Consider the following 16,268-nt stretch of genomic DNA (forward strand, 5'->3'; position numbering starts at 1 on the left):
CTGAATAACTGGGCCTGAATGGACTGGTGGTAGCCATCAAAACCTATGCGGGTCCTGGCTGAATATCAGCTGGGACCTGCATAATTTTCATCCACATATCTCAAAGTTTCCGCCCCTACCTTGAATTTACAAGTCACTCTGCATTCTTTTTCAAGGCCCCAGCATTATGGAATTCTCTACTTCTAGCCACCTCTAGTGATCCCTGCTTTAAAAGTTTAAAATTGCTGTTAAGGCCTTTACAAAGTAAGAGGACAATCGCATGGTCCCGACACCAGCAGGACCTTTTTTCAAATCATAACTAATGTGACTATACATCCCGTATTGAACAGGACTGTCTTGTTTTTAGATCCCCTAGCCCATTGTCCCCACACACAGCTTCAGGACTCCAAAATGTCCCATTTTCAGAGAGCGCCCCGAAGTTGTGCATGGGAACAACGGGACAGGAGATCGCAGAGCCTGGGCTCTCTCCCTCGTTCCCCATCCACCACTGCCGCAACTGCAGGTAGGGAATAAGCCTTCTCCCCGACATCAATTCTGATGTCGGAGAGGACGTTCTGGGCCAGATAGATACAAATAATCCAAAGCCCAATAGGACCCGTTTCGCCCTCTATATAGGCTTTTTCAGGAGTTCAATAAATGACACTGTATCTATTTTTTACCTGCGTCTTTCCCGATAAAGGCTGAGTGCTGAACGGCTCTGCGCACTAATTCACATGGTATTTTTTTTTTTTTTTTAATAACAGTTTAGAAAAGGCCTCCTACACTTAGGTGCTCTGGTTTTGTTTGTTTTTAATATCAGCTTCTATTACTACTGCTAATTTTAAGCATTTATTTAAATGATACAAAATGCATGCAGTATTGTACATGTACTTAGAAGATATTAGAAGATAATAGTCCTCTATGTCCAGAGAACCTTACAGTCTAGTTCACAGATTGGAGATAGATGTGAAAAAGTTCAGATACCAATACTGCCTCACACACATTCTCTGTCGTCTCTGTTACCGATGCATCGGGGGGGAGGGGGGGGGGATCTCATTAGAAAGAAAAGAACACACATGCAGTTGCATGGCCAAAGAAATGTTCCATTTATTCAGAATACTGCATACATATTTATAGCATTTCACATGGGTCAGTTTTTTCAGCATATGACTGTAGGAAAGACCATATTTGGTAACAGGATACATAAAAGCAACTAGAAAGAGGTAGCAAACATAAAGAGGGGGGGAAAGAGTGGGAAGTTTCCATTATAGCATATAATACTGTCTTGTCTAATGTCTAGCAATGTTTCTTTTTTAACAAATGTTTCTTATCAAAACAAGTTAACTACACAACAAAATGGGGACACAGAGCTCAGAACACAAAAAGAAAAGACCTTGTGGTTTCTTGGCAAAATGAAAACTGTTTCAGCAGTTTCTTTTTTTTTTATATGGTACACAAGCAGGAATAGAAAAACTTACAAAGAATATATGTGCCCCTTCAATCCCCTCTTACGTCATGAAAATGACATCATAAGTGCACAGCATGAGCTTGGAGGGAGAGATATTCCAGATAAGTCCTATGATATATGTTTCAATAAGAAGGTGTTTAACCCATCCTTGCATCCAGCTAAAGTATTGGTCCCAAGGATTAAATAACCCAGAATTACGTTTGAGCTCAGCAGAGAGGTCCTCCAATTTAAGGCGGGAGACAACACATGAACAGATGAAAAACAACATAAGCAATGAGAATACAAATAATGAGAGAAATATAAGTAATCCGGAAGTAACACTGGCTTGTACCTAATCCCTGGCCTTGTACCCATCGGGGACCCCTCCTGGGACACCAAGAGCAGCAATATAGACATGGGGGTCAAAACTTCCGGGAAGGTCAGGGTCTGTGGTTGGGACCGGTAGGTGCTAACCAGGGCTGCAGTAGAGCGATGAACAGCAGAGTTGACTGTACCATTTAATCACAGGGACCAGGCAGGGCAGGCAGCCAAGAGCTAGAGAGTCAGTCAGCAGGGAGGTCACGTCAGGTTCGGAGAGAAACATGAACCAGTTTGGTGATGCGGTCCACATCTTCCTTGAGCACGGTACCATCATCATCAAGGTCAAGGCAGCAGTTAGAGAGGTGGAACTTGCCACAGACGCCACCTTTCACAGCCAGCAAGTAATCTAGGGCCAGGCGATTCTGGTACATGGCAGTGCAAAAGTTCAAGAACAGCCTGCAAGTGAATTATGCAGTTGAGCATGTAGATTGGGGTCCGATAACCCCAGGAGCCATCTTCGGCCCACGGAGCAGGTCCATAAGCAGCGATGATCTGTTCATCAGGTCAGTTGTCACCCCATTTTCCAATCTGTATGGGGTGGAGAGTGCTAACCACTTTTGGCGACCCCTAGTGTCGAACACAGGGGCTCCCAGGCATTCGCCGTCGGCCAGCAGTAGCAGGAAGGAGCTGGGATGGATCATGCCAAGTACACATGTACCAGTCCGGTTAGCAGGCAGCCAAGGGTAAGCAAACAGGCCACAGAGCCAATATCAACCATCAGGAGCAGGCCATCGGGCGTAGAAAGTTCCATGGAGCAGGTGCTGAAGAGGAGGTCTTGGTAAATTGAAGATGCAATAATGGAAGTCCACAAGGCCCACAGTGGAAGTTGTGGGGTTGACGTGAAAGACAGGTGCTGTGAAGGCAGGTCTAGCATATCCAGCTGTGTTCATGGCCACTGTTCTCCCATACCGGTCCCACCACAGTCAAAACAATTGCTGACATTAAGAGTCTGGTCTATAGATTCAGCAAACTGTCCTAGTTGTGACAGGAAAAACAAAATCTACTTTCATATGTGCATAAAAACAGGAGAAACACAACAGAAAATAGCACACGAGACACATTCCCATAAAGGACAGGCTCCTCCATGAGTGAAGGTGTCCTCATAGGAACATTGCTTGAAAGGCATTAAGCTATAGAACACCTATGAAATAATAATGCTGCCAATCAAGGAACAGTATGAGGGGCAGTACCATGACCGTAAGCAACATCAAATAACATGCATGCATCAAAATAAAAAGGCCCTGGGTGAGGAGGGTAATGAGGGGTCCTCAGCACCTGCTAAAGGTGGGGGTTGCGATAAACCATAAGCTACCAGTTACACTCAAACACTTGTAAACAATTCTGGTCCAAGGCAGTAAAAGGTCAGGATGTGGCGTTGCAGGTGTATCAGTCTCTTTAAACTGGTAAGGTGCATACTCAGAGGGAAAGGTGTCTGCACAGACAGGGAGGGACACACCAGCTTGAAAGGAGTTCAGGTATCATCATTCAGCAGCTGAAGTCCAGGGAGGTGAGTCAAAGGAGGACATTTACTTGGTATAAGTACAGAAATGAGAGACAATAGGCAGATACACAATGTTCATAAGAGGACAGGGTGATAAGTTTGTGTGGGTTGCACACAACTAGTAAGGCATTCAAGAAAGACCATAAGGATATACTCAGTGTAGGGCACACAAAAAAACCCCATTATGCCAGAAATGTGTGAATTGATCATATCCAGTGAGCACCATGGAATAAACACTATATAAAACCTTTGTCTTAATAATATAACCCTTAACTAAGCAGCGCTCAGGCCATGGAATGCAAGAGCTAAAAAAGATAGGAAAATGCAAAAATGGGGATAAAAAAACACCAAAAATGGCCAATGGTATGTCTTCCAGGGTACCCCACAAACCAAACAGACAACACAGAGATTACATGGCACAAACAAACAGAGAGCTCCAGTAGGCCTTAAACTGTCTTTCATCCGTCATGGCGTCAGGGCAGAATTTAAATCTGCAAATAAACACAGTTATACAAAAGGAAGAAGGAAAACAACATCATAGAACCAGACATATATGTGTGCACACATTAGCAAAGTAAATTTCCTGAGAACACATGGCACAACAATCAATAATCAGAAAAGGCATAATCAACTGGTCTAGAGTCTAACGTCTGTAAGAGAAGACAAAAAATGGAATAAATGGGCTCCATTGTCAGGCATAGGGCATGTCGTCTGTCAAGTCACACAGTCAGAGGAGAGAATGCAGTCAAGGACACAACTGGCTAGTCTGTGCTTAAATCTACAGAAAGAAGCAGATCTAACTAGGTAAAGCAAGATACAGTGTATAGGGTTAGGTACAGAGATAGTTTGAAGTATTACAGTGTCTATGCTAAGAGGCAAAAGAAACATTGTAAATCTTACAGTGCAAGGGCATTTCAAGGTCACTTGAGGCACAATTTTTTCTTCCTTGTTATTTCGTTTCGGTTCAGCAAAAAATTATTTGTGCCAAAACTGGTCCAAGATAGCTATGCATATATACCAACTGACTGCTAAGAAAGAGAAGAAACATTTCAAATCATCATCATAAGGAAATGCAGACTCATTGGAAAGAAAAAAATGATAGAGGAAACGCCAGATACTGGTGGTAAATTGGCTGCCAACAATTGGCATCTCCCAGACCATAGAACATAGAAGATGACGGCAGAAAAGGGCTACAGCCCATCAAGTCTGCCCACTCTGCTTACCCACCCCCTGTCTATGCCCTAATGACCCAATTTCCTTATCTTAACCTTCGTAGGGATCCCACATGGGTATCCCATTTATTCTTAAAGTCTGGCACGCTGTCTGCCTCGATCACCTGCACTGGAAGCTTGTTCCAATGATCAACCACTCTCTCTGTGAAAAAATACTTTCTGGTATCGCCATGAAATTTTCCGCCCTGAGTTTGAGTGGGTGCCCTCTTGTGGCCGAGGGTCCCTTGAGAAAGAAAATATCATCTTCCACTTCGACACGTCCCGTGAGGTACTTAAATGTTTCGATCATGTCTCCCCTCTTCCTACATTCCTCGAGAGTGTAGAGCTGCAATTTGTTCAGTCTCTCTTCGTACGAGAGACCCTTGAGCCCCGAGATCATCCTGGTGGCCATCCGCTGAACCGATTCAATTCTGCGCACATCTTTACTGTAATGTGGCCTCCAGAATTGCACACAGTACTCCAGATGAGGTCTCACCATGGCCCTGTACAACGGCATTATGACTTCAGGCTTTCGGCTGACGAAACTTCTATTGATACAACCCAATATCTGCCTTGCTTTAGATGAAGCCTTCTCCACTTGATTGGCAGTTTTCATGTCTGCACTGATGATTACTCCTAAATCTCGTTCTGCTGAAGTCCTAGTTAAAGTTTCTCCGTTCAAGAAGTACGTCCTGCATGGATTTCCACTTCCGAGGTGCATGACCTTACATTTCTTAGCATTGAAGCCTAGCTGCCAGGTTGAGGACCAACTTTCCAATGTAAGCAGGTCCTGCGCCATATAATTCTGTAAACTGCATTCACTTACTATATTACATAGTTTGGCGTCATCGGCGAATAGTGTTATTTTACCTTGAAGCCCTTGAGTCAGATCCCCTATGAATATGTTGAAAAGGAGTGGACCCAGGACCGAGCCCTGCGGCACTCCACTGGTGACCTCCGATGTTTTAGAGAAGGTACCATTAACCACCACCCTTTGAAGTCTGCCACTCAGCCAATCATTGACCCATGCAGTTAGTGTCTCTCCTAACTCCATCGATTCCATCTTGCTTAGCAGCCTGCGGTGTGGGACACTGTCAAAAGCTTTACTGAAGTCCAGGTACACGACGTCCAAAGACTCTCCCAAGTCCAACTTTCTTGATACCCAGTCAAAGAAGCTGATGAGATTGGATTGGCAGGACCTACCCTTGGTTAATCCATGCTGACTGGGATCCCGAAGATTCCCTTCATTCAAGATCGTGTCCAATTTGCTTTTAATTAGTGTTTCCATGAGTTTGCACACTATTGATGTGAGACTCACCGGTCTATAATTCACAGCCTCTGCCCTGCAACCCTTTTTATGCAGAGGAACGACATTAGCTAATTTCCAGTGCAGGGGACTTGTAAAGAGACTTGTATAGAGTACTGTAGAACAAAAAAAAAAGTGAAACACTACAACAAGGATAATGCAGATCCACTGGTCTTAACAGATTAAATTATTAAATTACACTTTCCACTTGACTAGAACATATGAAGGTGCTTTATACATTTTCCAAAGAGCTTACCTAAACAAAAATAACTGAGAACTTTGCGCACACCCGCCTATTCCAACTAGAATATACTTTCAAACACATGACACATACCCTGTTTATCAACGTACGCTATCCTGTCTGCAACGTTCGGCAACAATCATGCTTCCTTGCTTCACCAAATCCACATTAGCCACAAAGCAAACCTGAATCTGCAATCTTTCTCATGTTTCCAACCCAAATTATTTCTCCATCTCCCCTGGTAATTTCTCAACATCACCAATTTCTCTTTCTCTGCATCTTGTCTTGTTTCCCCAGTGCTTTCTTGTACTAAGTTTCCACATTTATTAAAAAGTTGATGAACTTCCAAATACTAGATTCACTCGTGCAACAGAAATATGAATTAAAAAACACCTTCATGAAACTTCTATCTAGCTAAATTATCACACAGATCGTTGGTTCTTTTTTTTTTATTATCCAAACTCATTTAACATTGATGCTCCATAATTACCCAAATAAAAATTGCATTGTATTGTATTGTCTTCTGCAAGCCTGCCAAAACTGGCAGGGTTGAGAGGTTTCATATCATGCTTAAAATTAGAGAATGACATGGTGACAAAATTCATCACCGTTCCCATCCCCACGGATAACCGCGGGAAATAATCCCATGTCATTTTCTAGTGTCTGTTTCAACCTCAGTCCTTCTACACCAGCATTCTTCAAAGCAAAGCTTGTGGCCATTCATACTCTGATTCTTATGTGACCCAAGGATAATGAAGCCATTGTGACATCACTGATGTGATTGGTGGTGGTGGAATGAGGCATTATGACATCACAGTATCTGCTCTGGATACCAGAGACTGTCATTCTGTAGTGTCTGTTTCAACCTCGGTCCTTCTACACCAGCATTCTTCAAAGCAAAGCTTGAGGGTCAGTGGTTGTGGCCATTCATACTCTGATTCTTATGGGAGCCAAGGATAATGAAGCCATTGTGACATCACTGATGTGATTGGCTCTTAGGCACTGGTGGAATGAGGCATTATGACATCACAATATCTGCTCTGGATACCAGAGACTGTCATTCTTCAGTGTCTGTTTCAACCTCAATCCTTCTACACCAGCATTCTTCAAAGCAAAGCTTGCGGGTCAGTGGTTGTGGCCAATTATACTCTGATTCTTTCCTCTCTCTTTAAAGAATGACATGAAGATGGTTTCTCGCGGTTATCTGCGGGGACGGGAACGGTGATGAATTTTGTCACCGTGTCATTCTCTAATTAAAATCAGCACGATGTACGATATATATTTCCCCCCCCTCTTGTAAGAAGAAAAAGAGGGACAGGCAGGAATGCTGGCCAGAGGGGTAGAGGGAAAACAAAAAATCCCCTACAAATACGGTATGCATACCACAGTTAGAATAAAGGCACGTAAGCATTGTGCCACTGCATCAGAGCAGTGTGTTCTAATAACTCCCTGTGCCCTTCTGCTAAACACAACACAAACAAAATAATTGACAATCTCCTTTTTAAATATACAAAAGGGGTCCTAACCACTGGTAAAAGGAATTGAATTCCAAAGCAAACAGTATCTTCCTTGCTTTTGGAAATTCTGTTTGTATTAGCTCAACTACTAAAGCTTTCTTTCTGTCTTCCTGAATCTAATGTGTTTCAGCTTACTACTCACCAGTCCTATTCTGAATTTGAGAAAGTGTAATAAGTTTCAACTCTAGTCAGACGTGCAGTATAGATTCTGACTTTTAACATCTAAATGAGTGAATGGTTTCTCCCCCCTGGTTCTTGCTGAGGAGAAGCCATTCAGCTCCTCCCATCTCTGTTTAAGGCACTGTCTCAAAGTATTGTCCTATGTAACTAGACACACTGTCATTATCACTGCAGGATCCTCTCTAAGGGGCTTATCCAGAGGATTGCTGTCTGGGGGGGGGGCTCTACCACCCCCTTCATCACTTCTGCTAGCCTCTTAGAGAAAAAAAACTCTGGAGAAAAAGGGAGGCGGCCAAAACCCACCTTCTGGAAAAGGAGGAGGGGGTGAAAACTCTCACTGCCGCCCAGAGGCACAGCGTGGGGAACTTGTTGCAAGTGAACAAAAGAAAACCCAGATGGCATTTTTTACAACGAGCACAGAGTTAAAAGATACCAAAGCTGCAGTTTTTGATGGGTTTTTGTCCTGTTTCTTTTTTCAAAGCAGGTCTTTTTTAGGAAGGGGAGGATCCTTAGTGCCTGTCTGACCCAGAACAAAGCAATGTCACTTACCGTACCTTATAAGCAAGACACAGGAATATACAATACAATACAATACAAAGCTTATACTTCAAACCTTATCTTCTAAGCGATAGACAGATTAAGCACATGCAAAGCTTTTACCCCACAGACGACAGAGCAGGCAGGCGTGTCTATTAATATCGTTCTTCCCAAAAGAATGTGTGGCCACATACTACAGGAGTTCCCTAAACTCCATGAGCAACAGGAGTTCCCTAAACTCCCTGAGACTTGCCAAAAGCCTCAATAATCATATAAGGGTTTGGAAGACTTGGAAGAGGGCCGAGACCCCAGTGAGAGTCAGAAATCTATACTCACTCACTGTAGTCCCGGCACCATCTCCAATCTCGGATGAGCCCCCCAGCTGAAAAGGTTCAGATCCCAATACTGCCTCACACACATACTCTGTCATCTCTGGTACCGATGCATCGGGGGTGGGGGCATCTCATTAGAAAGAAAAGAACATACATGCAGTTGCATGGCGAAAGAAATGTTCCATTTATTCAGAGTACTGCATACATATTTATAGCATTTCACATGGGTCAGTTTTTTCAGCATATTACTGTAGGAAAGACCATAATTGGTAACAGGATACATAAAAGCAACTAGAAAGAGGTAGCAAACATAAGGGGGGGAATAGTGGGAAGTTTCCATTATTTCATATAATACTGTCTTGTCTAAGGTCTAGCAATGTTTCTTTTTTAACAAATGTTTCTTATCAAAACAAGTCAATTACACAACAAAATGGGGTCACAGAGCTCAGAACACAAAAAGAAAAGACCTTGTGGTTTCTTGGCAAAATGAAAACTGTTTCAGCAGTTTCTTTTTTTTTTTATATGCTACACAAGCAGGAATAGAAAAACTTACAAAGAATATATGTGCCCCTTCAAGATGGACATTAAGGAAGAAACACAGATCCTAAAGTGTGGTCAGAGCATTGGTCTAGCATTTTCTCACTCTTCTTCCTCATTCCCAGGAGCAGATGTTTGGGTCATCTTGAATACATCTGTAATAGGAGCTTTTAATAGAGGGGGAATATATCAGTTATAGATGGCTCTGGCTGCTACTTTTACTGCAGATAAACACCAACACAGGAAATTAATCAAGCAGCATTTCAAAAAGAGCACAGCGAATGGGAGAAAAGGAGGGAGAAAATTTGAAATGTTGTTTGAGGGTGAAGGTTGTATAGAAGGGCTGAGATAGAATTATATCACCAGATAATATGGAGAAGGATGAGAGCATTAAGGAAGAATTTATACACCTACTCTCCAGTTGTGGAACTACTGGTGGACATAGGCCCACCCACTTTCAACTCAGGCTCACCCAGCAGTGTCACAGCTGCGATGTGGCTAGCAATCCCCAAGCCCCACCAGCTGAAGACTCTTGGCTTCTCTCTCTCTCCTCTTCCCCAGATGATTTGGGGGGGGGGGTCTTTTAACTCCAGTCCTCCCCCTGTACCTTTTAAATCCTTCAGTTCTTCGCTGGCAGTAAGCAGTGACTTATACCTACTGCTCATGCCAGCCCCAAGGCTTCCTTCCCCCTGATGCAACTTCCTGTTTACAGGATCAAGAAGGTGCATCAGAGAAAAGGCTCGGTGCCAGTCCCAGCGGCAGGCACAAATCCATCACTCCCATATCACTTCCTCTTTGGTAAGTGGAAATATGGGGCTTAAGGTGGTCCTAATTCTGTGAGGGAGTATTCTTAAGGGAAAGGTGCAGTGTCCTATAGACTCTCTCACAGAATGTTAAAGGAAAATGTTTATACAGTATTTGAAAAAAAGCAGAATGGAGGACATTCACCTAAAGTTAGGTGCTGGAACGCTGAATGCTAAGACTGAATTCTATGTTGATAATTACACATATACTGAGATCCTTGCCTGCTGGTTCAGCTGATCAGGGTGGCTGCCGGCTCAACTGAACTGGCAGGCAGGGAGACCAGAGGCTGCTTTTTTAAATGGGCGAAGCTGTTGTGTATTATACACGCACATCTGTGCCCATTAAAAAAAAAAAAGACCCTGCTCCCCAACCCCGATACTAAAAAAATCAGCAGGGGGGGATGCACAATCCCCCTACCTCACAATTGAAGACCTGGTGGTCTGGTGGGCCATTCCCCTCCTGACCTCCCCTGTATCTAAGGCCATGATTGGCTCAGGCACCTAAGGACCTTCCCCTCCCAGGGAAGGTCCTAAGGTGCCTGAGCCAATCAGGACCTTAGGCCCCTTCCAGTGCATCTCAGAATGCACCAGGAAGGGGAAGATCCACCATTTTACATAGGCGGGCCTGATGGCAGGAGGGAGTGGGCATCCCTCTAGCCGAACTTCCAAAAAAAGGTAAGGGTGGGGTATTGAGAGGGTGTGTCCCAGCCCTGTGGCAGGCAGGGGGGTAGAGGCATGGGGAGGGGGGTCTCAGCACGGAGGTCCCAGCACAATGGGGGGTCATGGATGGCTGGGGGGATCAGAGGAAGAGAGAAGGTTCTTTTTTTTTTTAATATGAGGAGGGAGGTTGTATTGAGCTTTCAAGCCTTACTTTCCTGTCAGTGCTTTTGCCAATCAGCACTCAGGCACTGGCAGGAAAGTAAGGCTATAACAGCTCAGACCCTGCTGGAAAATTTTGCCAGCATTACAGGAAGTGCTCATTATAATACTACTGAGCTCCTTGTAATACATTTGCATAGGATTCTTGGTGGCTCGGTAGCAGCTACGGAGAACTCTTTTGAGCATCAGGAGAGTTTCCTTACAAGTAAGATTGGTTAAAACTAGTCTTACCTGCAAGGAAAACCTTTTGTGCATCGCGGCCTTAATTCTGAACTGTTAGTTTCAACCTCATTACACATTAATCCAATAGAAAATAAAAATAACTTTTAGAAGTTTTTATTAGCATCTATGTTTGCAAGCAGTAAATTATCTTTTTACAAATAATTAAGCTCTGTAAGGCTGCTACTTCAATGATCAAAGCCCTTTGGTTTCAAAATGCTTTTCTAGTATGTGCCGCTAGTAGCAATAACAGACTCATGACCTTTCCTGACTTTTAATCTTCACTGTTGCATCATCTTGCTTCTGTTCCATTCACAACCTGTATTGCATTAGTCCTCCTGTCACAGCTGTAGCAAGTCCTCTAAGAAATGTCGCAACCAAAGAGCTCCAAACGAAAGACAATGTTCCTGTTCCATGATTTGGGAATAATACGGATGAATCTGGAAAATATGGGGGGGCTGATGCGTGACTTGGCATGCCCCATGCCGTCTGTATTCCCCATGAAGACCTGAAAGTACATTTAGAAAAAAAAAGGGAATTTTGTCAGTACTGAACGCAATCTTTTTTTAAATTTAATAATAACTTTATTTTTTTCTATACCGCCACAATCTTGTGACTTCTAGGCGGTTTACAGTGAAGAGAGCTGGACAATCAGCGAATTACAGAATACAAATAGGGAAGATGTCGCCGAACGGTCTTTTGTTTTCAGTCGAATTTTCTACATTTTTCTTAGAGCTTCAAAAGCTTATGTTTTGGGCATCACATGATGATGGCGATTTTCAGTATCCACTTTGTTGAAAAAAAATCCACTTGTGCATTTTACCCACAATCTTTGCATTGATTTTCAAAGGAGAGACTACAAAAGAGATGTCACCTTGAAAGTGCCAAGTGAAGTACACCCTAGAGAATGACATGGAGACAAATTTGTCCCGCAGGAACTCAATTTCCCCATCCCGTCCCGGTGAGTTTTGTCGCTGTCCCTACTCCATGCCTGTAAGCTCTGCCTCAACCGCACAAACCTCGAATACTTATGATTTTAAAGTGTTTGAGGCTTGTGCAGATGAGGACGGAGCTTAGGCATTGGTGGAATGAGACATTATGGCATCACAGTCTGAGCTCTAGAATGTTGCTACTTATGATTTTAAAGTGTCAGGCTTCTGCAGATGAGCTTAGGCATTGGTGGAATGAGGCATTATGACATCACAATCTGAGCTCTAGAATGTTGCTACTTAGGATTTTAAAGTGATCGAGGCTTGTGCAGATGAGGACAGAGCTTAGGCATTGGTGGAATGAGGCATTATGACATCACAATCTGAGCTCCAGAACAGTGTTCTTCAACCTTTTTATACCTATGGACCGGCGGAAATGAAAGAATTATTTTGCGGACCGGCATACTACTAAGACCGAAATTTAAAAGATCCATGTCTGCCCCGTCTCCGCGAGCTCGGTCCCTGCAAACCATCTGATCCCATTCGCACAAGCCTCAGTTATGATTTTATATTGAACGTATTTTATTAAAGTATAAAAAGAAACAATATTCTGTACAATTGTCATTTTATAAATACAAATATATAGAGCAAGGATCAACAAAACCCTTGCCTTCCCTCCCTCCCCTTCACATATATCCCCTCTACTATCAAGAAAACTGAACAAGCCAAATTATTACAGAATGCTAAACAGAAATATCATGCTAACAGAATACCGCAGTCACACATGACAGGAATAGTGTTAGGGGAGTGCCCCCTGGTCAGAGAGAGTCCTAAGCCAGCTGGAAGTTAAAGAAGCACTGCCTGGGCTTTGCAGTCCCCAGTTATGTCTCTAGCAGGATATATATTTCAAATCTGATATATTCTAATGACAAAATAGAAATTAAATTATGGTTTTCTACCTTTTGTTGTCTCTGGTTTCTGCTTTCATCTTCTTTTCACTCTCTTCCTTCCAGCATCTGCCCTGTCTCTTCAATACAGCATCTGCCCCTTCCATCTACTATCTGCCCTCTCCCCCTTCCATATGGTATCTGCTTTCTTTCTATACCCCTCTCCCCTTTCCATCCAGCCTGTGCCTCACTCTCTCCTTTTTACATGATTCATTCCAGCTTCACTGCTCTCCATTTTTATCTCTCCAACACCAGATCTAGCATCTTTGTCCCTCTCTCTACTTTCTCATTCCTGTCTCTCCTCTTTCCCTCATCTGATCTCTCCATTCCACCCTGTCCCCTTCCCCCTTCCCCTCCTCTAATCTCCCTGCCAGCTGTTTCCTTCTCCCTTCCCTCCTCCCCCTATCCAACAGTAACTCTCTACCTATCCCTTTCCCTCCTCCCTTCCCAGCAGCATCGCTCCTTCTACCTCCCACCAGGTCCAGTAGCAGCTCTCCCTTTATCCAGAAGCTTCCCAGCCTCCAACAGTGGCTTCCTCCCTTTCCCTCCCTCCAGCTCTCAGCACTTGCCTGAAGCGGCGATTCACTTAGGCAGCCTTGGGTCCTTTGCCGCCTCTGAGGAAAGAGGAAGTTGCCGAAGTGAATCACTGCGCTGGGAAGTACAATAGCTGCTGGGAGGGGAGACCACCACTGTCGAAGGCTTCCCATGAGCTCGCTTACCCCTGCTCCCAAACTCCTACACGCCCTGCACATTCATGCCCCTACCCCCAGCCGTCACAAATAGTGTTGCACCACAAGCCTTGCCACCCAAGACGAGCTGGAGGCCCCTACCCGCCACCCAGCCGTCGAGTCATTGGAGGTGACCAGTGGAGTGCTGCAGGGCTCGGTCCTGGGTCCACTTCTTTTCAACATATTCATAGGGGATCTGACTCAAAGGCTTCAAGGTAAAATAACTATTCGCCGATGATGCCAAACTATGTAATATAGTAAGTGAATGCAGTTTACAGAATTATATGGCGCAGGACCTGCTTACATTGGAAAGTTGGTCCTCAACCTGGCAGCTAGGCTTCAATGCTAAGAAATGTAAGGTCATGCACCTCGGAAGCGGAAATCCATGCAGGATGTACTTCTTGAATGGAGAGACTTTAACTAGGACTTCAGCAGAACGAGATTTAGGAGTAATCATCAGTGCAGACATGAAAACTGCCAATCTAGTGGAGAAGGCTTCATCTAAGGTAAGGCAGATATTGGGTTGTATCAATAGAAGTTTCGTCAGCCGAAAGCTTGAAGTCATAATGCCGTTGTACAGGGCCATGGTGAGACCTCATCTGGAGAACTGTGTGCAATTCTGGAGGCCACATTACAGTAAAGATGTGCGTAGAATTGAATTGGTTCAGTGGACAGCCACTAGGATGATCTCGGGGCTCAAGGGTCTCTCGTAAGAAGAGAGACTGAACAAATTGCAGCTCTACACTCTCGAGGAACGTAGGGAGAGGGGAGACATGATCGAAACATTTAAGTACCTCACGGGACGTGTCGAAGTGGAAGATGACATTTTCTTTCTCAAGAGACCCTCGGCCATAAGAGGGCACCCGCTCAAACTCAGGGCGGAAAATTTCATGGCGACACCAGAAAGTATTTCTTCACAGAGAGAGTGGTTGATCATTGGAACAAGCTTCCAGTGCAGGTAATCGAGGCAGACAGCGTGCCAGACTTTAAGAATAAATGGGATACCCATGTGGGATCCCTACGAGGGTCAAGATAAGGAAATTGGGTCATTAGGGCATAGACAGGGGGTGGGTAAGCAGAGTGGGCAGACTTGATGGGCTGTAGCCCTTTTCTGCCGTCATCTTCTATGTTTCTATGAGTCAACACGAGTGAGCGACCCGCCGACAGGAAAGCTCAGGGCCAGTGCCGCATCACTCACTCATCCATGGATGTTGTCAACAACCCAGCAGCAGCCAGTGAACATGGCACGACCCCGCAGACGCATGGGCTCAATCTGCTGCACCCAGACTCTCTCAACCGCTGGGTGACTGAACGCATCCCGCACGTGGGCGGACTCTTGCCACACAAGCGAGCCATCATGGGGCAAAAGCCCAGACACTTTGTACGTTTGTTGTTGAAAATTTCAATAAAAAATATTGAAACAAAAAAAAAAAAAAAAAAAGCCCAGACACTGCCGATGGCCTTAATCTACACGCCAGCCCCGCGCACCGCCTGGAGCCCAAGGCTGGGTAGAAAAACAGTCTGCCGCCAACACCACTGCAGTTGGGGAGCCCAAGACTGGTGCTGCACTGCTATACACCCAGCAGGAAATTTAAGCGCGTTGATCTCACCGGCCCTGCGCGGACCGGCAGGAATTTTTTGTGGACCGGCACCAGTCTGCGGACCGGCAGTTGAAGAACACTGCTCTAGAATGTTGCTACTTATGATTTTCAAGTGTTTGAGGCTTGTGCAGATGAGGACGGAGATTGCAGGAATGGGGCAGGGAAAGGAAAAGATATCACGGTGATGGGATGGGAAAATGAGTTCCCGCAGGGATGGGGAAAAATCTGTCCCCGTGTCATTCTAATCTAATCTAATCTTTGATTTTTTATATTGATTCATCCCAACAGGAGGGCTCGACTCAGTTAACAAAATATTAATATAATTATACAGGAGATTAGAACAGAAACTATATCTTTTAGGCCAGAATTTTATCTTTTATGATTGATTATTTGAAAAAGAAGAATCTCTAGTAGTGCTGCGCGATTTACAATTCGAATCGGTTCACAGATTCACTTTGGGTGAATCGATTCAAATCGATTTAAAACAAACAAAAAAAATTGGCTTCCCGATTCAGCTGATCCTCCCCCGGCCCCCTAAAGCAGGAACGACAGCGTTGCTCTTGCTGGCCGGCCGCTGCCGCACCTGCTTTAGAGGGTGAGCGGGGAGGGTCAGTTGGGAAATGCTGCTGTCAGCTTCCCCCCCCAGTGTCTGGTTTCCTCCCCCCCCCCGACGTCCGGCTTCCACCCCCCTGGCCTCCCGCTTCCCCCCTGGCCTCCCCGCACTGTTTACCTTCAAGGAACAGCTCTCCTCCTGCCTCTGACGCCAGAGCAGGAGCGGGACGCGGCAGAGGAATCAGCTCTGAACCAGTACAAAGATCACTAGCACCGCAATCTTGTTTGTAGGCTGTTCCTCGAAGGTAAACAGTGCGGGGAGGCCTGGGGGGAAGCGAGAGGCCAGGGGGGTAGAAGCCGGATGCTAGTGGGGGGAGTGAGAAGTCCTTCAGAGTGAGGGGTGGGACAGGCCTTCAGGGGGGACAGGCAGGCAGGCCTTCA

General features: G+C 44.8%; 1 protein-coding gene across 1 annotated transcript in view; it reads right to left on the reverse strand.

Annotated features, from left to right (window-relative positions):
* Nucleotides 1–9,086: 9,086 nt before the first annotated feature.
* F5 (coagulation factor V) overlaps nt 9,087–16,268 on the reverse strand; it is a 181,297-nt gene continuing 174,115 nt past the window's right edge. Inside the window, exon 25 of the mRNA XM_033948697.1 lies at nt 9,087–11,578. Within this exon, the coding sequence (XP_033804588.1) occupies nt 11,432–11,578 (147 nt within the window). The 3' untranslated portion in view covers nt 9,087–11,431. The remainder of the gene's footprint in view (nt 11,579–16,268) is intronic.

This window comes from Geotrypetes seraphini, chromosome 6, assembly GCF_902459505.1.
Source record: "Geotrypetes seraphini chromosome 6, aGeoSer1.1, whole genome shotgun sequence".
Classification (NCBI taxonomy): domain Eukaryota; kingdom Metazoa; phylum Chordata; class Amphibia; order Gymnophiona; family Dermophiidae; genus Geotrypetes; species Geotrypetes seraphini.